This window comes from Pteropus medius, unplaced genomic scaffold (genome assembly GCF_902729225.1).
Source record: "Pteropus medius unplaced genomic scaffold, Ma_sr-lr_union100, whole genome shotgun sequence".
NCBI classification, from domain to species: domain Eukaryota; kingdom Metazoa; phylum Chordata; class Mammalia; order Chiroptera; family Pteropodidae; genus Pteropus; species Pteropus medius.
Window position 1 is genome coordinate 1,638,808 of NW_024354886.1, and position 22,000 is coordinate 1,660,807.

Sequence of the window (22,000 nt, forward strand, 5' to 3'; positions counted from 1 at the left end):
AATTAGTAGCTGACAGATAGTCATGGGGATGAGAAGCACGGCATAAGGAATGCAATTAGCATTAATACAATGGCTAGGTAAAGGGTCAGGGGAGGGAGAGAGCAATTAGGGGGATCATTTTACTAACTATATAGATGTCTAACGAATGTACTGTATACTTGAAACTAATTTAAAAAAAAATCCCATTGGCATTTTTTAAAGAAATAGAATAAAAAAGCATCAGATTTATATGGAAGCACGAGAGAGCTCGAATTGTCAAAGCCATCCTGAGAAAAAAGAACCAAGCTGGATGCATCACTCTGCCCAACTTCAAATTATACTACAAAACAATAGTAATCAAAATGGCATGGTATTGGCAGCAAAACAGACATACGGACCAGTGGCGCAGAATCAAGAGTCCAGAAGTAAACCAATATTTATACAAGCAAATAATTTTCGACAAAAAAGCCAAAAACATACAGTGGAGAAAGGAAAGTCTCTCCAATATATGGTGCTGGGAAAACTGGAAAGTAACCTGCAAAAGAATGAAACTAGACTGTTGTCTATCACCACACACCAAAATTAACTCAAAATAGATTAAGGACCTGAATATAAGACCGGAAACAATAAAATGTATAGAAGAAAACATAGGAACTAAACTCAAGGACCTTGGACTTAAAGAAGATTTTATGAATCTGACCTCAAAAGCAAGAGATGTAAAAGCTAAAATAAATGAATAGAACTACATCAAACTAAAAAGCTTCTGCTCAGCAAAAGAAACTGTCAACAAGGTAAAGAGACAACCAACCGAATGGGAAAATATATTTGCAAGCAACACCTCTGATACGGGCCTAAAATCCAAAATATACAAAGAACTCATACAACTCAATAACAATAAAAAACCAAATGATCCAATGAAAACATGGGCAGAGGATCTGAACAGACACTTCACCCTACAGGGCATACAAATGATCAACAAATATTTGAACGGGTAAAGTGGGTAAAGGGATCAAATATATGGTAGCTGAAGGAAACTGGCCTTTGGGTGGTAAACACACAATAGAAATATACAGATGTCAAATTATAATGTACACCTGAAAATTATATAATTGTATTAACCAATGTTACCCTAATAAACTTAATTTTTAAAAAATTGACTATAAGAAAAAAGCATTTTAGGACTGTTGAAGAACAGACTCTCAGTGGACAAGAAGAAACAAGGAGCTTGGTTGGGGAGTCATTGCATGGTCCAGAGGACAGATGATGGAAGCATCTAACAGGGTTCACAGTGACACTAAGTTCTTAGCTTTGGGATATATTTTGAAAGCATGGTTAGTGAGACTTGCTGATGAATTGGATATAGGGGATGAAAAAGACAAATCAAGAATGGCACCCAGCTTTAGCCTGAGAAGCAGGATCATTGTTGTTGCTATTAACTAAGATGCTAAAGTTTGAGAAAGGATCATATTTAAGGACAATTAAAAGTCTGGTTGGACATGTGTTACTCTGAGCTGGTTATCAGACATCGAAACGGTGATGTCTACTAAGCAGTTAGAAATACGTCTGGAGCCAAGCAGAGAGGCCTGGGATGGAGATACTGATTCTGAAGTCATCGGCACAGAGATGGTGTTTAAAGCCTTGAAGCTAGATGAGACTACCTGGGTAAAGAATGGAGACAGGGAAGAAGTCCCAGCACAGAGTTCAGGTACACTCAAGTATTTAGAGGACGAGGAGAAGAAAGGGCTTAGAAAAGGTAGGCAATAAGATAGGAAGACAACTAAGAGGATGAGGCCTCTCTGAAGCTCAGTGAAGAAAGCATTTAAATGGATCATTTACGTCAAATGTTGCTAAAAAGTCATGTAAGAAGATGAAGAAATCAGCCTTTGAATTTGGCAAGACTAAGGTCTTTAGTGACTTTGATGAGACCAGTGGAAATGAAAGTTTGTGCAAAATGAGTCAAAGAGGTAAAAAAAGGTGAGAAAGTGGAGCCAGTAAATAGTCACCAAACAAAAGAAGCTTTGACAGAAGGCCAACAGGAAGGCCAAAGCTTTTCAGAAAAATATGTCTAATGGCACATTAAATTCAACAATAGGTCTACTGGGAAACAGATGGATCTTACCACAGAAATTACCTCAGATACTCAGACCTTGCTATTCATTTTGGAGTTTCTTTAAGAGTTTCTTTAAGATCCTGTGTTGACAAGGACACCGTCTTATGCAAGGAACTGATCACTGATCGGTAAGGAGCTGAGTGGAGGAGCATTTCATAAGAAACACACAATTCCTCTTCCGAAAATTCTGTATCTAGAATTCCCCCAATTTGCCCATGAATCTGAAAGGCTGGTACACTTCAGGTTTCTCCATGACATAAGCTTCTGCCTACATATGTGTAACTGTTTAGGAAACTAAGACAACTAATCCTTATCTCTTTTGCTTTTTTTTTTTGGCAAATATGTCAACTTCATTTTTATCTCATATCTACATGTAATTGCTTTTTCATGAATCTGCCTTAATCTATCTGGTGAGAGCTACAGGTTTGCTGAGCTTTTCTTAGGGCACTGACTTGTGTATTAAAATCTAGCCTATTTTAAGTACACTTCCATCTATTTACTAACTCATGTTCCACCTTAAAGAAATATAAGTTAGATTTTAAGTCTTGGTTAGCTAAGAATATTTGAAAATCCAAGAAGTAATTGCTCAGTCAGTAAACATTTGTGTCTAACAAATTTGGTGGTGGAGGGAAGACAGACATACAAAGAGCTACAAATCAGAGTAACAAGTGGAAAAGCAGTGTTCTCATTTCATCAAAATTCTACTTTGTCATGGATGTTTTGTCTGGTTTATAGTAGTACCTCATGCATATGGAAAGCATCATTCAGTCAGAATATTTGCTCCCTGGAAGGAAAAGGTGTCATAAATCTATTTGAGCACCTAATTTGTCTTTTCCAAAAGAGCACCACCACATATGATATGATGATAATTTTGTGAGCCATGAGGTGAGAATTAAGCAGAATGGTTGATTTTTTTATTATTATTGACAACAGATGATTCTGTACCTTAGTCCACTGCCACAGCACTCTGCCGGCTGAAACTAAATTTGAAATCATCTCACATACTTCAGGTTTGAAATTTCTGCAAGGATCAAAGTATCCACAGCCAATAACTCCTAAAAAATAAACAAGACTGAAGCACAAGCTTACTAAAAGATTATAAGATTCATGTTTATCCCTGTAAACAAATCATTATAAGACTGACTAGGTGACATCAAGAATTTCTCTTAAGGAATCAGCTAAGACTGGAAGTCAGCAGTGGGGCCTAAGAAGCTTAGTATGCAATGATAAGCATTTTACATGTTAACTCATTTAATCCTCCAACATCCTATGAGAAAGAATCTGAGGTAGACATTTATTATTATTATTATTATTATTATTATTATTATTATTTTAATATGAGTTACTTGCCCACAGTCACACAGCTTTTGTGTACAGGTGAATCTGAGATTTGAATTCAGGTGCTGGCTCCAGAGCCTATGAAACAGCACTCACCCTAAAGTACATGAGAGCTGGAAAAGAACTTATCTCACAGATAAGGAGACCAGGCCCAGACAGGTAAAGCAAATTGTTAAAGTTCTCATGGATTGGTTGCTAATAAAATTGGAATACAGACCTACATCTCCTAACCCGTAGTCAGTCAACACTCTGGCCAGGGCTGGTCAACTAATGGTTCCTAGGAAACATCCAGAGCAGGCACAGTCTGACATAACCACACTCAGGAGGGATGGAGTTGTAGATTTACAAACTGTTCTTCAACTCTCAAAATGTTTTTGGTTTTACACTGCAAAAACAGATTTACCCTATTTCACTCTGGTAAGACTGTATATTGAGAAATATGTTCAGTTCTGAGCATGGTATTTTCAGAGGAATATGAATATGATTATCTGCTCAAAGATGCAGAGCAAGTTTACAAAGGGTGAGCAGCTGAAAAAACTGGGCTTCTTTACATAGACCAAAGAAGAGTAGCCTTGAAAGAACATGAAATTGTCCTCCAAAGGTATGGCTTATTGTGCTAGATGTCTGTAAGGCCCTTTTGCTTCCTGAAATCTTGTAATTCTAGATCTCCAGCTCCTGTGGGACAAATATATTATATAAGAAGCATAGACTCTGGAATTAGCACCACATCTCTGCCATCAACTGGGTAAATGACCTTGATTGGGCCTCTATGAGTTTCATTTTCTGGTTTGTTTCCATACATAATTTTCAATATTAATCATATAGAAGCATGTATAAAATACTTTAACAAGCAATCACTCACATACAGACCACTAGGATTGAGAAACACAACATGGCACCAGTACATTAGAAACCCGTTTGTCCATTCCTATCCACAATCCTTCTTTCCTCCAGAGGTAGCCACTACTCTGACTTGGTAAAAATCGTTAACTTACTTTTCTTTATAGCTTTGCCACTTATGTTTCTGAACTTTAACCTTTTCTTAACCTTAATTTTTCAGATTTAATTCAACGGAATCATATATTTCTCTGCGACTTGCTTCTTTGTTGAAGCGTGTCGCTATGTTTGTTCCTATTCGCTGCTGCATGGCATTACACTGTGTGCGTATACCACAACTTATTTGTCCTATTTTACTGTTAAATATTTGGGTTATTTCAAGTTTTTTGCTATCTTGACCAGTGTTCTATGAACACTGTTGTAGAAGTCTTCTGGCACACATATGCAAAATCAACTACAGATGAATTAAGGACTTATATATGGAAGGCAAAACTATACAATGTTTGGAAGAGAATGTTTGGAGACCATCTACATGACCTCTGGGTAGGAAAGGAAAAACTGATAAATCGGTATATACTTAGAAGTGGAACTTATGTAGGTATGCACAAGTTCTACTTTACCAGTAATAATGTCCAATCAGTACCCAAAGGGCTGGCAGCAGCTCACAGGCCCACTTGCAGGAAATAAGCATTCCAGTTGCTGCACATTCTTACCAATGCCTGACCTTCAACAAGGCCGTTTCTAAATATTCCTGAGACTTAAAATAGGCGATAAACATGTCTTCTTGGTATTTAGTCTCTCTTTTTTTGGTATTTAGCTCTCTATTTCAAATATTTAATCCCTACTTCTGACTGAGTCTTTTCACCTCTTAAATAAGGTTTTTCATGATTTATTTCCATTATGTAATGCAATAAAAAAATTCACCACCTAGAAGAGTCATACCAAAAATCTTGTCTATTGAAGCATTTGAAGGTAATGTGCAATTAAACACAGTAAATTGTCTTTTTAAACGCTGTGGAATATCATTTCGACCACCTCCAGGGTGGATCATTGCTGCTATCAGCTGCACATCTACAATAGTAGTGAAGTCTCCAGGCTTATCCAAGCTGTACATTCCTTCCATTTCCATCATTTGTCGTACAATCTCATTAGTTATCTGAAATGTTATACAGTGATATTTTAGTAACATATCATGATCATATTCCTCCATAGCTCCCATAAAATAGTATAATTAGATGAGAAAAAATATTCAACTCTTATCAATAAAGTGTATGTGAATGTCGATGATCACCTTCAAGGCAATTTGACTTAAATGATGCCACCCAGGAACTCTAAACCATAAGTTAAACACATGTGCTGCAAGTCCAATGTACTCTTCGTCAAATTGATAAAACTAATTTCCAGATAACTTTACATAGGTGAATTACAGAACATCTGGTACAATTATAACAGTACTCAGGAGTTACAAGTTTTACTATAGATATCTTTCACACTCAAAATTCAACACTTCGAAATACTTTAAATCAGAATACTGGATGGTTTTACTCCTGAGCTTTCAATATTGTATGACTAAATATTTAGTTTTGGGTTTTGCGTCCTCATCTTATCTTTTCTGCAGCCTCTAACATTGCTAAAACTCCTCTCCGGGTTTCGGAGGCTTAATTCTTTCCAGGTTCATCTTGTGACTCTGGGTCACAAGCCACTCAAGTCACAAGCATCTCAAGCCACTCTTTCTCCACCCATCCTTCACATATAACTGTTCTACAAGGTTCCATCTTTCTTTTTCTCATCTCATTATTTCAGGGAATGCCATCTCAACCCAAAGAATCTCAACTCTGTAACCCTAGCTTCGGATTCTCTTCTAAGCTTCACACTTGTATATCCAAATTCCTTTTGGGTATCTCCAAGTGGATAACACACAAACACCTCAGATAAAGCAATCTTTCATTCAACAAACATTTAATGAATGTCTACTGTGTGTCTGGCTCTGCTGTAGCATAGATGAAATTCCTTGCCTTCAAAGAGCATACATTCTAGTGGTAAGAGACAAAATGTACACATGTATGTTCACATGTATGTATGTACGTAAATAAAATGGTACGTTATACATGTTTGGGAAAAAAGAAAGCAGAGAAAGGGAATAGGCAGTGTCCAGGGGTACAACTGAATATGGGTAGCAGGGGAGGCTTCACCTCACATGACATATAAGCAGACTTGAAGGAAGTGAGAAAGGAAACCATTTAGATATCTAGGGGAAGAGCATTCCAGGTAGAATGAATGGCAAATGCAGAGGTTCTGAGTGAACATCATATCCAGTGTGTACAAGACTCATTAAATGTGGTTGGAACGCAGTCATGGAGAGATGAGATCAAATAGGGTAGGGTATTTGGGTTACAGTAAGGATTTTGGCATTTATATTCTACAAGTCTCACAGGAGGATTTTGAGCAAAGGAGTGTGTCGTGATATGACTCGTGTTTTAACTGGTTGCTCATTTGAGACTACATTGAGAGGGGCAAAGGAAACATGAAGGCAATGAAGAGGATTTGTAATAATCAAGAAGAGAGATGGTGGTTTGCAGAGGTATTAGCAATGGAAGTGATAAGTAGTAGTCAAATCTTGACTATAGATTTGAGAATATAGATTTGAAAATAGAGCCAATATGATTTCCTGACCGATTGAATGTGCAGTTGGTATTTCTTGAGACGGAGAACACTGTTGGAGAAGGGAGTAACAGGAATTTGGCTTTGGACATTTAAATTTTAAGTTCAACGAGATAACCCTAGTCGTATAAATGAGCCTGAAATTCAGGAGCTCTTCAATTGATAAATGATATCTGAATATGCCTCCACTCTCCTCACTTTATAGGAACTGCTGAGAGGTCTGTCTGCCTTGGAATGCTGCTGAATGGAAGAGAAAAGTGTGTGTGGGGGGGGGGAGGGGCGTCAGTGAAGAAGCCTTCCTTGGGAGGTTGTGGCCTAAGAATGACATTTGCATAGATTTGCACCTCGGGTTTGCATAGCCTAAGTGGACCAGAGACTTTCAAGTCTTAACTTTGCTTTGAGGTGATCCTGATTGAATAAGCTCTTTAAATCAGGCAGAAGAAAACTCTAAATCTGTCTGGATGAGGGCCATCCATTCTAGCCTTCAAGAAATAGCCACAGATAATTTTTCAAGGGCAATGTCCTGGCAATCAGTCAAAGATACATGTAGAAAACAAGACAGTTTGAGTCTGAACAAGAACTATTAAAATCATAGAGGACAGAAACAGACCCACATAGACTCACATGCTGGAATTAACAAGCAGAAATTAAATTAAAACAATTGTGCTCAATGTGTTTAAAGAAATAGACAAAAATGTGAAAATATATGCAAGAAATAAGATTATATAAAAATGACAACATATTTGAAAGAAAAGAGAACCAATTAGTAACTATAATTAAAACTCAATGAGTAATTTGACAATAGGTTGAACAAAGCAGAGAAGAAAATTAGTAAAGTAGAATACAAAAAAAGGGAAATTATCTAGAACATAAGGATTGGAGAGAGAAAAGCTTGGGATGTACATAAGAGAATTAAAGAAACACAGAGGCCATAAAGAAAGTCTAATATTCATTTGGAGCCTGATAAAAGAGAGGAGAAAGTGAGGCAGAAGCAATATTTGAAGAGATAAGAACTGGAATTTTCTAGAACTGATGAAAGACACCAAACCACAGATTCACAAGTCCCAGTGAATCTCAAGCAAATAAACACAAATAAACTACACCAAGAAACACCATTAAAAAAAAAGAAAATATATAGGAAAGTAAGTTAAAGAAAAAGTCTTAAAAGTAGCAAGTGAAAAAAGGCAGATTAACTTCAGAGGTGCAATGTTTAAGAGGTTGACTTCTCATATACAACGTGATGAAAGAAAGTAACTGCCAACTTAGATTTTTACATCTAGTGGCAATGACTAAAACAATGAAGATGAAATAAAGACATCTTCAGACAAACAAAAACTAAGGATTAGTCATTAAAAGACCTTCTCTAAAGGAAGTTCTAAAAGCAGAAGGAACATGACACCAGGAAGAAGGCCTGAGATGGAAGAATAAGGAGCAAAGAAAGTGGTAAATATGTAAGTAATGCAAATGGAGAGTGAACGTATAAAATAGTAAAAATAATGCCCCATTGGAGATGTTTTGAAAAAGAGAGATACAGACTTAAAATACAAGTCAGCGATAAAATAAGTCAAAAGAAAGACAAAAGAAATCGAAGTTTTCAAAGGTCATTGGATATACAAAATGGGAATAAATGATTTGATTATCTTTATTTTTTATTATCTGTGTATGCAGGATGTACTGTCTAGGGTAACCACTAAAACATAGAAATTGAGTACAGTATATAGATAGCAAACAAACAAAAAATTATTTTCCTCAGGGAAATAGAAAGAAAGCTACAACACATCCACGCTCAGCTGAGGGCAAGGAAATGAAGGTGTTAGAGGTCTGGGATGCGAAAAAGAAGAAAATATGAAATAGTCATGGCCCAGAGCAGGAGCCTGAATGGATGTGCGGCACAGGAACAGACAGAACAAAGATAAAAAACATGAGACATGCAGTATGATTGCTGAGCACTGTTAAGAGCTCAGCTGAGGTCCATGATCATGATTTTAAAGTAAAATTAGGATTGTTTGGTTTTCCAACCAAGTTTAGCTGCATGGGTGCCGGTGGATGGAGAGTAGACAGAAAATTTTAACAAGGTTTTACCGTGGTTAAGGCAGATGAGCAGAGGGTGTATGCTACAGTGATTATAATAACAGATCATGGAATTTTAGCTGAGAAAAGAAGTGAGGAAATGAGAGGAAATTGGGGAGACCTTTTCGACAGTAGGAAAAATAAATAGTAGCTCCATCTGGAGTCTGGTTAGCAGAGGGAATGAGCTACAAAGGGTGAACACAGTAATCAAAGAATAAAATGCTCAAAGTCGAGATAATGAAGGTGTCACATTGATAATGACAAAGTATGAATGAGTCATTCAGACAGGGTGGAAGACACGATCACTGGAGGAGGCGAGGTCAAGGAGCTAAGAGGCCAAGATCACATATGTAGGTATTGGCCTCATCAAGAATTATGAAAGCAAGCTGCATAATTTGCAGGGCCCAGGGCAAAATGAAAATGCAAGGCTCCTTATTCAAAATTAAGAATTTCAAGACAGTGATAGCGGAGCATTAAACCACGTGCAGGACCCTTCGAAGTATGAGTCCCTATGAGACAGCACAGCTCACACTCCCATGAAGCTGGCCCTGGAAAGAGCAACAGTGATCCAGGAACTAAAATCTTCAAGGAAAGAAGGGGTGTTATCTGAGGGTCTAAGATGACTGCAACAGTGAAGCGAGCATAGGTCAGACTGACTGGCCTCCTTTCAGAAGGAGAGCGACGAGAAGCAAGGAGGACGCCCCCCTCACCACCAGGCCCAGGGATCCAGTGAAGAAGTCTGCCAGGAAAGCAGCATCCTGGGTTTCCATTAGGGCAAGAGCTGAAGGGGAAGTTAAGAGAAGAAGTTGAACTGACAATGGAATTTTGTGAATGAACCATGGCTTCCACTTGGCACAGACAAATGTTTCAGGAGTGGGGAAAGTGGGAAATGAGGTCAGGGAAAGGCCGTGCAAAGCTGTTTGGGTATTGGTCTTGGGGTAAACACAGACCTGGGAGTCTTGACCTCCGGATAGGGTCTGAGGTGAATCGGGATAAAGAACAGGATAGGTCCTGGCAGCTCTGGGTCGATGATACTGATGAGGTAGTGGACAGTGGTAGGAAAGAGGTGTTGGGGATCCCACAAGGAACATGCAGAACTGTGGCAGCATCAGTGAGGTCTTGGATCGACAGATGATCACAACTAGAACAGTGGTGTGTGGCACAGTTATAAAAAACAAAAGTGTTTTCTAAATCAAGTATTCCTTGGAGAGTCTGTAGAGTAAGAGAGCACAGATAAAACCCTAGGAGGGGAAAAGAGGAGCCAGAAAGGACACTGAAGTCAAGTAGCCAGAGAGACAGGAGGGCATGTTGCTGAAAATCGCAGAGGGATTTCAGGAAAGGAGAATGTCAACCGTAACAGAGAAGTCAAAAAGGGCTGAGAATTATTACTGGGCTTAGTAAGATGAAAGCTATTGACATCTTTATATATAACAAAAAATACTAATTAAATATTACCTACAGGTGATATTTTAGTCATACCTGATCTCCCCATTCATTAATGACGGGCATATTAATATCATCAATAAATACAGTCATTTTTCTGCCTCCTGGTGGCCCATATGTGCTTCCCATTCGCTTATCCACATAGCTTTCAATTGTTCTCTAGAGAAAAGGAAATGGTTTGTCTTATGCATTAGATTTCAATCTATATTTCCAAAAATGATGAGCATGTTTTCCAGAGCAGAATATAATTTATTTAATATGTATAAATATCATTATTAAAGTATACAGTGAATTTTAAAACTAGATTACTGAAATATTAATCATTAATTTCTGTTAAAAGACAGACACTCAAACGTTCAGCTTCAGCCTCAATATTAGGCTGTTAATCCAAATTTTAGGCTATTAATAAATACTAGGCTATTAATCCAAATATGTTATTTGGATTTGGCCTTAATCTCAGCCTTAGGAAAGTTAAATAGCCAAAATGATGTCAACTGCAACATCATTTCTTTTGAGATATATCAATGTTTTATATGCATTTATATTAACCAACACTTAAGCATTTAGTACATTGATTACTACAGCAAACGATGGGTTTTACCTGAAACATCATTGGTTCTGTGGCGGATGAAAAGTTTAGGCTTTTGGATAACTGTACTTCAGGGTCATATTTTTTCAAATAGGCCTTAACCATTACAGTTTTTGCAGTTCCCTGCTCTCCTATAAGCAAAACAGCCTGCAATCACAGGATAATCATGTTGAAAGGTGTTATGTTTAGTTTTAAATATCTTATAGTTCTAGTACCATTCTTTCATTCTGTAAATTAATACAACTAATTTTTAAAGATATTTTAGAATTACACCTACATCAAAATAAGTCCTAGTTGAATCAAAGATAAAAGTACTAGAAGAAATTGCAGGTGAATGTTCATGCGACCACAGGAGTATGGAAGGACTTTGTAAGCAGAAACCCACTTTCCTTAGCAAGCTGCGAGTCAATAGTTTGGAAGATACTGAGTTGAAGTATATCCTGGGACTTGGGATTCATTTTCCAAACATGACACTACTCCTAGGTTGCTGTGTTGGAATTTAATTTTTCTATGTGTAGCTTGTGAAAGGGATGTGTTTCTTACATGGTTTGCAATCATCTAAGAAAACTATCAAACTTACTTTATTTTGTTTTGCAATGGTGTCTATCAAAAAGTTTGTTCTAATATTGTCAACATTTGGAACCAAAATTGATGCATATTCTGGAATACTGTCAGTTGGATAAAAATATGGCTGAAGTTTCTTATTCCAGTGCTCCCAATCACCTATACAATAAGATCAAACAAATGATCTTAATAAAACTGCATTCTTCGAAAGTAATCAGAACACAAAAATGCAAGTGCTATAAACAACAGAATCATATAAACATTTTGAATATTTTCTTAAAACATGTTAACATTTGTTTATCTAATCTAATATCTAATCTAATATCTGCTTATCTAATATATATGGCATTTGATAGTTAAATTTGTTTTGCTTCTTTACCAAGTTTTTCAATTGCTAAATCATTCTTCTAGAGAGATCTGGCCTAAAATGCAATCAGAATCAGCTAATGGTAAAACCAATGACAAGTTTAGCATCTAGTAGGAAAGTCACATCAGCTGAAAGGATGGGAATGACCAAAAAAGAGAACACTCATTACCGGAAGAAGGATGTTTGCCATAAGAAATAGGGAAGGAGGAGGTACATGGGAGTAAAAGGGATCAAATATTTAGTGATGGAAGGAAATCTAACTGTGGGTGGTGAACACATAATGCAATATATGTATACACACACAACCACACACACACACACACACACACAACTTAATTTATTGAATGAAACACTTGAAACTTGATTTTATTAATCAATGTCACCCCAATAATTTTTAACAAATAAAGAAATGGGAAAAACACATCTGTCCCTAAAACAGTGTAATAAAGTCCCCAGACTCTTACTTTCAGTAACTACTAATTTACTGATGGGTATTATTGTTATAATAATAATTATTGTTACCACATTTCATCAGTTCTAAGGAAAAAACCATTTATTTATATTTTAGCATTTCTTGAATGAAACCTTATAAACACTGCTGGCTAGGCAAACTTGGTCAGAGCTATTCAAATTATTGCCATTTAAATTGAATTACTTGCATTGTTGTAATTTCACTGTTGAGTTTAACTGCCAGTTTAAATGTCTTCAAAAAGATTCAAAAAGATTATTTGGGAATCTACCAAAAAAGTTACTGTGCACACAGACTGCATGGAAAGAGAGCAAAGGATAACATTTGATAGTAGCAAAGCAAATATTCATCATTGGAACCTCATACGAAGTTTCCTTGCAAAATAATCAAGTCATATAAGTATATGTTTAAGTTTTAAGAAACTGCAAAACTATTTTCCAAAGTGGCTGTAGCACTGTGTAGTATATGAGAGTTCCAGTTGTTCCATATCCTCACCAATATTTGGTATTATTAACCTTTTTAACTTTAGCCATCCTAGTGGCTAAATATCCCATTGTGGTTTTAATATACATTTCTTTGAAGATCAGCAATATTGTATATCTTTTTATGTGCTTTTTTCACACAAATCTTTTTTACATAAATCTTCTTTGACGAAACATCTATTTAAATTTATTGCCTTTTTAAAATTTTTTGGATTGGCTGCCTACTTGTTATTATTGAATTGTAAGAGTCCTTTATGTATTCTGAATAAAATTCTTTTATCAGATTTTTTTTTTTCCAAATATTTCTTCCCATTCTGTGGCTGGACTTTTAATTTTCTTAACAGTGACTTTTAAATAGCTAAAGATTTTGATTTTGATGAAGTCAAATTTGTCATTTTTTTCTTTTATAATTTGGGCTTTTTCTGATCCTATCTAAAGATCTTTACTTAACCCCATGACACAAACACACTTTTGTTTTCTTCTAGAAATTTAATAGTTTTAGCTCTTGTGTTTAAGTTTATAATCTATTTCAAGTTAAATATTAAGGCAAATTTTTATAGATAGTGTAAAGTAAAAGTTCTTGTTTTTGTTTGTTTCATTTTTTTTTTAAACATCTAGCTTTTAGATTTTAGATTTAGATTTTCAGCACCACTGGCTGAAAATTCAATCCTTTCCTCTACTGAATTACCTCAACATCTTTGCTGAAATCAATTGACCATATATGTATGAATCTATTTCTGAACTCTTAGCTTCTCCACTGATCTATGTGTTTATCCTTATACCAATACTACATTGTGTTGATTACTATAGCTTTATTGTAAGCATTAAAATTAAGTCATGTGAGTTTTAAAAACTAATTTGGTTATTCTAGGTCCTTTGCAATTCCATATAATTTTAGAACTCATTTCTAAATTTCAACCAAAAAGCCTACTGCAATTTTCACTGACTGCACTAACTCTATCGATCAATTTGGAATGAAATAACATCTTAGCAATGTTGAGTCTTCTGATCCATAAATATTATTTCTCTCCCATTTATTTAGGGCTTCTTTAATTACTCCTAGCAGTTTTATAGTTTTCATTACACAGATCATACACACATTTTGTTAAATTTATCCCTAAGTACTTCATTTTTTGGATATGATTTTAAATGGTATATTAAAATTTCAATTTCTCATTGTTGTGAGCTTATAGAAATATAATTTATTATTGTGTATTACCCTTTCATCCTGTGACCTTGCTAAACTCATTTACTAGTTCCAGTAATTTTTTGAGGATTCTGTGAATGGTAATACCATCTGCAAATAAACAAAGCTTTACTTATTCTTCTCCAATCTATAGGTATTTGTTTGTTTGTTTGTTTACTGTCTTATTGCACTAGCTAGAATCTCTAGTTTAATAGTGAATAGAAGTGGTGAGAAAGAACAGCCTTGTTCTAACTAGGTTATGTCAGATTTCACTTAGGCCACTCCAAAAGGAAGAGAAGTCAAGAGTCTCTATACCAATTCTCAGCATGGCCAAAATGCAAAATTATACAATTCTTTGCATATATGTCCTTTAAATGTGCATTAGCAATTATGTTATTCATAATCGATTTAGTATGTCCTCATAGAAGGGTTTATGGAAATTTACATTTTTCCCATTAAAAAATGTCATTCCATTTCAGGTATAAGTCACTGTTCTTACCATAATCAGTAACATAAAACTCATACATGGTTTGATTTGTGCCTTTAGGTATCGTTGGTAAGTCTAACTTGCTTTCATGACTTCGTAAAAAGGCTTCCAGCTTGTCTCTGCTTTCCAATTCCAGAAGTGCTCCTAAACTCCACATTAGGCCAAACACAAATAATTTATGAAGATGTTCAACACATGAAACACCACCTTCTTCTTTAGAGGGAATTAAACCTTCCAGAAGAGTGAGAGACTGAAAATATTTAAAATAAAAGAAAATAAAATTTTATATTTAAATGTTTTAAATGAAAAATTTTAAATGATAATAAATTTAGAAGGAGGGAAAGAGGAAAGAAAACAAATATATCTCCAGATAATCCTTGATCACTGCCCAACGGCCATCAACATTTAAAAGAAAAGTCATGTTTGCTTTGACAGGCTGCAAGGTCTAGCAGAAAGGAAGGTGACCTGATAATCTGGAGGTTTAGTTTCTACTTACTCCCTGCTCATGCCTCTAAACTTTCTGAGTTTCAGTTTTCTGATTGGAAAAGCAAAAAGCCTAGACTAGATGTTTTCTAAGGTAAATTCTGGTTCTGAAGTTCGGTTACTCCGAATTTTCTAGATCAAAGATTTTACTTATTTTTTACATTTTGTAGAGCTCAGGCAACTGTGGTGGCCCAGGAGCCAGCCACCTGTTTGGCAATAGAGTCACACTCATTCACGTAGGCATTGTGTCTGACTGCTTTTGCCATACAACAGCAGAGTTCAGTGGTTGAGACAGAGTTGTGCAAAGCCTAAAATATTTACTTGTGCAAAGCCTAAAATATTTGCCATCTGCCAACATCAGAGAGAAATATATCTACAGTAAGACATCCTCAGCCTTTCAAAACAAAATTATTTCAAGATAGGATTTACACTTATATTATGCATTTTAAAGTAATTGCTAAATATTCATTGATTTCAGCCTTATGTATTATTTCTAACCTACCCATCCTCACTGACTGATGTCCCTTACACTAATGAAAGCATTAGAATGGATAATGAGAGATCACTTATAGACTTGAATCAAGTGAGCACTTAAATACCTGTGCTTAGTTCTGTTTTTTTTTTTTCTTTTTTCTAAAGACTAATAAGGAATGAGCATGGAAAAAAGAAATACTATAAACTACTTGGAGAATTGTTTAAAGGTTTCCCCATGTGATATGTACGAAATTTGCAAAGCCCAGATTGCCATCCAAGTTTTCCTGATTGCCACCAGCTCATTTTTTGTTCTTTTCTGCACTGCCAGCTTTATTTACTTATGTTGTCTACTCTCATTATTGGACATACTTTCTGGAAAGTTGCTAAGCTTGACAATGGGAAAGATCATTCATTCCTCTTCCCCTGATAACAACTTCCTGGGAAGTGGAAATAAGAAAGAAATCGCAGTAAGAGCATTAACAAGCTCTTTATTAGGAATCCAATGTCTCAGGCCTTTACAGCCTCATGATAAGATTTCTATGGACTGCACGAATTTTCTATTTCAGATACTTCTAAACTGCAACTTAGTGGGGGAAAAAAATCTCAACTCTAAGTAGCAAGTGTACAAAAAAAAATCTTACTTGCACAATATAGTTGCACTCTAAGAGATGCATTTTTGGACTGAGGTTTAGTTTCATAAATATATGTATATCTTCAAATATTTTATCATAAAGAGTTTGGAATACAGAAGCTTCCTGTGTAGTGCGCTTGTTTAACCATGCCTGCAGCAAAGAAACAGAATCTCTGTTTATGAAGAAAATGAAACATTGAAAGACACTGAGCACGCTTCTGCAGGTCTCTCATCCCCACCTGTAATATCGGCTTCCAGCTGAGAGCAGAGCTGCTGATATAGACCATGCCCATCCTAGAAACTGTGGCAGGAGAGGCGTTCTCAATATTGTGGACCTCAAACAAAAGCTTACAACTAGGGGACATGGGGATGCGATCTCCATTAGCTAACGTGAGCGTTTTATTGTCGTCCAACACAGAATTTAAGTTCTCAATCCAAATGGCATCCACAGGGCCATCTAAAATAAGGAAAATGTTTTCACCTGTGAAAAATTAAACAAAAAATTAAGCGGATAACCGTTATTAATAAACTGCCAGGAAAAAATTGATCACAAAGGAGAGCTTATGTGTACCTTTTTTAGCTTTTAATGTTTTTCTCCACAGAGTAGAAAAAATCCCATCTGTCCAATCATTGGTAGCAGTGTCCAGTCTGCCAAACATTTGAGGCGCAGTAATAGCTTTTGGATTCATTCGCATTTCTCTATGAGGCCTGCCACATTCTGTTAATGCCTTCATCAGGATTGTTATCACAGTTGTCTTCCCTGAACCACTGGGCCCAAGAGTCATCAAGCCATGACGTACCAGCGATGTCTCATATAACTATGCAATGAAATGAAAAAATCAATTTAAAAATGTAACTTATAAGTCTCTTGCTGACATTCATAGAAGTGGTGTATTGAAATTTAAAAGGTTTTTAATAAGCACTTGATTAAAGTAACTAATTCACTACTTAAAAGATGAGAATATGTAAAAAATGTGGAAGTTTTTTTGTTTTATTAGATGTGGATAGCAAATTAGCACCACACTATAAAATGATGTAAGTGATACGGTAATGACAATGTGGAACTTGAATTACATTTTGGAAATAATTGATTCAGGATCTAATTTTTGCTTCTCAAACTACTATTCCTTGTGATTTTGTTTTGCGGATACATTTTGTTTTGAGAGCAGTTTTTCCTCTTTCTCGGCATGCATTGTGATGATACCGCCCCCTCGTGGTGGAAAGCCGTGACACAAATCATCATCAGGAAGATGCAGGTTAAACATTCGCCTTCTGGTTCCCCAGAAACATAGTTTGAGTTGAAGATTCTTGTGCAAGTTGATTTATCCAGGGAGTGCTCCCAGGAGAAACTGATAAGAGGGTGGGGGAAGCGGAACAGGAAAGGGGAGAAGCCAAGTAAGGCGTGATTGAGGACAAAATCTGGTAGAAGGTAGACTTAAGACTGGCCCTGCAGGACACTCTAGAATGTGTCACCTTAGTGTTTGTTCCATCAGGAAGCAGGGGAGCTTGTCTTTCCTACTCTATCACCCATCAGTCCTTAACTAAGAAGTTGTTGGTTGGAGGTGGGTGGGAAATAAAATCCTAGGCATGACACTGCCTGCTCTTTGTGCCTGCCAACAGAGTGGCTCCAGTTCTCCAGAAGGGAGTGGTGAATGTGGGTGAATGTATCAGAATCATACAGAAGTTGAATGTATTAGAATCACACATAGAAAAGGTAAAAGAGATTCAAGGAGACACACCAAGCACATGGACAGTGTCACAACATCCTGTCTATTGTTTTCTTAATAAAAAATAAGAAGTCAAAGGTCTCACAGCTAATCAGAGGTAGAATTTGAGTTCTTAACCCATATTTTAAAAGCAACAGAGGCGCTGGCCATAACATTCTGTTAAAGAGTAATATTATTGACATCAAAAAAGAATACAATATTCTAGTCCCCACCCATTGAGATGACTAGGATTTTAATACTCAGTATACTGTATGCATAGCCTATATAAAATGTTTTCCTAGAAATTAAAAAAGTTTTTTTTAATGGTTTCCAATGCGCGGATGATGAAAAATACTTAAACTTTTAAACTATAAATATTTCCTTGCAAGATTTGGATACGTTTCATATACTTGCACTTCTTATAATCTGGCAAAAACAGTTAAGTTAAAAAAAGAATTTTTTTTTTCAAATGCAGTTTTTAATACTCTCCACAATTTCAGCTCATTCATATTCCAAAAGCCCTGGAAAATAACCCCAAAACATCAAGCTCGTACAGATTTAATCCTGCGTCTCTGCTACAGCTTCTTGACTTTGCTAATAAAGTGATTGGGTAGTTGTCACAACAGGTGAAATCTGATACAAAGACACCAAGAAATGCAGATAAAGATTCAAGTTTTAGTGTAGGTGTGTGTGAACATGTCTACACACAAAGTAGGAGCAAAGTAACACTACCAGATTCCTCAGGCTCCATTCCCCACAAAGGCACCCAGCCATGGACGATACTGCCAAATTGGCACAAGAAGCCAACTGGATCATTCCATCTCTCTCGGTTTTTATAACTTAATATCCCCTCTCAATTGTTCTGGAAATTCTGGTTACCCAACCTTCTCACCAAGTGGAAATAACCTCAGTAAACTACTACTTGTTCACTGTGAGGCAGGGTAAATCCAAACTGTTTCTTTCACAAGACTCTTCTTGCTTTGATGCGCTTTAATTTAGTTTCAACATTTACATCAAGTAAGACTAATATCATGAGTTCTTCTCTTCACACAGTGATCTTTAACAACACACGCTTATCGTTATACTACTAATGAATTAAAATTTCTTTACCTGCACAAGTTTGAGGTTCCAGGGTGGATGGTTAATCAAACCTTCTATACGGACCTGGTTGGCTACTGCAGCTTGTAGTTCCGCATAAGTACTACTATCCAGTTGCAATCCTGGAAACAGGTCATTGATTAAGCTGAGGAACAGTGGTTCATCTTCATCAACCTAAGATGGCATAGAATAAATTTACTCTAGTCAACACGTGTTTATCAACCAGCTAGCAAACACATAGCAGTTACCATTTTATGGCTAGAGAATCATTTATTACTCTCTTAACCAGACTTGTATCCTCTAGTATTTTCTCCTGAACACCACCGCTGAATCCACTTTACCTATAGCATTGCACCCAAAGTTCCTTGGCATTTAACGTCTTCTATAGTCTACGGCTCCAAGGTTTGATTTCACTCCTTTATCATATGAAGGATCTGCTTCTCCCAGACAGGCATACACATTAACCTTAAACACATGCAATTAATAGTCCCAACCCCATGAGAATAGAATATTAATATTTCATTTAAATAAGAAAAATATCCATAATCCTGCATGACTGCCTCATCCAATGTCAGGTGGAAAACCATGAGAACAGAGTTCTGGCTTCTTATAAGCAGTAAATATGAGTAAACTGATTCTCATCCTCATTAGCTATGTCTTTAATGCCTAGATCACCCCATTCCCAACAGCTGATCACTTCTGATTTCTCCTTATTTTGGTGGGTTTCCCTGATGGTTTCTAGAATTCTTGTCTAGGAGTTTCGAGAATACTACTATTTAAGGGCAGTGAAGTGTACTTGAAAGAGCATAGAATTTAGCATCAGAAAGTCCTATGGATTTTTGTTACAGCTTCTCAACCGACTGTGACTGTGGATGGGTTCTCCAAACTCTCTGAGTCTTGATTCCCTCATAAGTAAAATGGCGACAAGCACATTAGCCACTCATATCCCACAGAGTAGGTGCGAGACTCAAACAAGACAATACCCCTGCAAAGGCTAATAGTAATGAACTACACAGATGTAAATTATTAGCTCTTATAATTAGAATGCAAATTTCCTAAGAATCATTTATTCCTCAACCTTGTTCTCCCAGGGCAGGGACACAATATGTAGGCTAGAAAGGCCCTACAATAAATACCACATGAACCTGTCCATCAGCTAATTCAGAACAACCTGGCTATCATCGTGACAAGGAGGAAAGCAGTGAAATAGCTATTATAATCTCCACAGCAAACTTTCAATGCATATCGGAAAACAGAAATAATGTTGATGTTTTGGGAGAGACATATAAGCTAATCATATAAAAACAAAACCAAAAGTTCTTGTGATTTCCTGCGAATCCAGATGATCATATTTACATTATGAATTCTTAACATTATGTATTACATTATGAACAATGGTAAAAGACCATTAATACGAAGCCCACTGATGAAGCCTGATTTACAGCACATAACTGACAAGAGGTTGAATTTCCAGCCCAAGTTGGTCATACAAGGCTGTGGTTTTTCAGCCTTCTGGAAGCACAGTGGTTACTTCGCACACCCATTGTCCCAGCAATTATTAATGCTCACTCCTTAACGTGAGCCAACCCTCACCTGTCATCCAAGTAGAAAGAAAGCAGGGGAAAGGGAGGAAGTAGATTAGGGTAAAGGGGGTCAAATATACGGCAATGGAAGATTTGACTTTGAGTGGTGAACATACAATGCTATATACGGATGATGTATTATTGAATTGTACACTTGAAGCCTATATAATTTTATTAACCAATGCCACCCCCAATAAATTTAATAAAAATGAAATAAAATAAGGCACAGAAAAATTGTCAAATGAAATAAAGAAAAAAGAAAAAACCTTGAAAGAAAAGTGAATTCAGAGAAGAAAGGTACCAATTTAGAAAGGTTCATATCTCTTAGTCCTCTCATGACAGTGCTTAATTCACTATCTTCTGGTCTGGCTCTTTTCTGAGATCCAAGTGTCCTCAACACAGATAAAATGTTTCTCAACCCAAAATCATAATGGACCTAAGATGGGAAAAGAGGGAAAAAAGATTATTTAATTGAAAAGCTCTAAATGTAGACCCACTATATACATATAAGTAGATCTTCTTGATACATATATACTGTAGTTTTGGAGGGGCTAAACTGCAAAGTTTTATTAGCTCAATTCTTCCACTTTTCCTTTGACTGAAAAATGATCATTCCATTGGAAAGATCAAGCTGTATGATACAGTGTTCACACTTTAAATATCTTTGAGAATAAGATGATCTGATACAGATTAAAATGTATAACCAACCGGTTTTATACTATGTGATTTCATTTACATGACATTCTTGAAATAAAATTATAGAAATGGAGAAAAGATTAATGGCTTCAAGGAGTTAGAGATTTGAGAGAGAAGTGGCTGTGGCTATAAAAGAGTGGCATGAGGGAACCTTGTGGTAATAAAATAGTTCCATATGTTGACTGTGGTGGTGGTTATACGAATCTACACATGTGACACAATTGCACTGAAACACATGCATACACAAACACATACACATGAGTGCATGTATAGTTGGTGAAATCTTAAACTCTGTGAATCGTAGCAATATCAATTTCCTGGTTTTGTTATCGTACTATAGTTGTAAAACATCGACACTGCAGAAAGCAGAGGAAGAATACACGAGACCTCTGAACATTTCTTCGCAACTTCTTTTGAATCTATAATTATTCCAAAATGAAAGTTTTAAAAATACGTAACCAACAAGTCAAAGTTTTTATAAATACATTTTAGAAAAGAGTCAATGAGATTTTTTTAAGCTCGTTGATTAGCACTTATCAAGTTAAAATTGTAAAGTAAAAAAAACAAGTTCTCTGGCTAAGGGAAGAAAAAATACACAGAGTTACCTGCTTAGTAAGTTGCTCCTCACAGAGTTTATAAAGAACATAAAACTTTTGAGCCAAGATAACATTTTCAAGAAAACCACAGCTTGCAAGTTTCACTCGCATAATGATCTGAAAAATTAATATAGTGAGGTTTTTCAACAAC

General features: G+C 36.2%; 1 protein-coding gene across 2 annotated transcripts in view; it reads right to left on the minus strand.

Annotated features, from left to right (window-relative positions):
* Nucleotides 1-22,000, minus strand: part of DNAH8 (dynein axonemal heavy chain 8) — a 310,080-nt gene that overhangs the window by 131,445 nt on the left and 156,635 nt on the right. For both annotated transcript variants that reach the window (XM_039856088.1, XM_039856089.1), the window contains 12 exons: nucleotides 21,859-21,966; nucleotides 20,859-20,993; nucleotides 18,987-19,148; nucleotides 16,742-16,988; nucleotides 16,410-16,651; nucleotides 16,181-16,321; nucleotides 14,595-14,832; nucleotides 11,608-11,750; nucleotides 11,040-11,174; nucleotides 10,475-10,597; nucleotides 5,207-5,420; nucleotides 3,035-3,144 (listed from right to left, as the gene is read on the minus strand). In XM_039856088.1, the coding sequence (XP_039712022.1) occupies nucleotides 3,035-3,144; nucleotides 5,207-5,420; nucleotides 10,475-10,597; nucleotides 11,040-11,174; nucleotides 11,608-11,750; nucleotides 14,595-14,832; nucleotides 16,181-16,321; nucleotides 16,410-16,651; nucleotides 16,742-16,988; nucleotides 18,987-19,148; nucleotides 20,859-20,993; nucleotides 21,859-21,966 (1,998 nt within the window). The remainder of the gene's footprint in view (nucleotides 1-3,034; nucleotides 3,145-5,206; nucleotides 5,421-10,474; nucleotides 10,598-11,039; nucleotides 11,175-11,607; nucleotides 11,751-14,594; nucleotides 14,833-16,180; nucleotides 16,322-16,409; nucleotides 16,652-16,741; nucleotides 16,989-18,986; nucleotides 19,149-20,858; nucleotides 20,994-21,858; nucleotides 21,967-22,000) is intronic.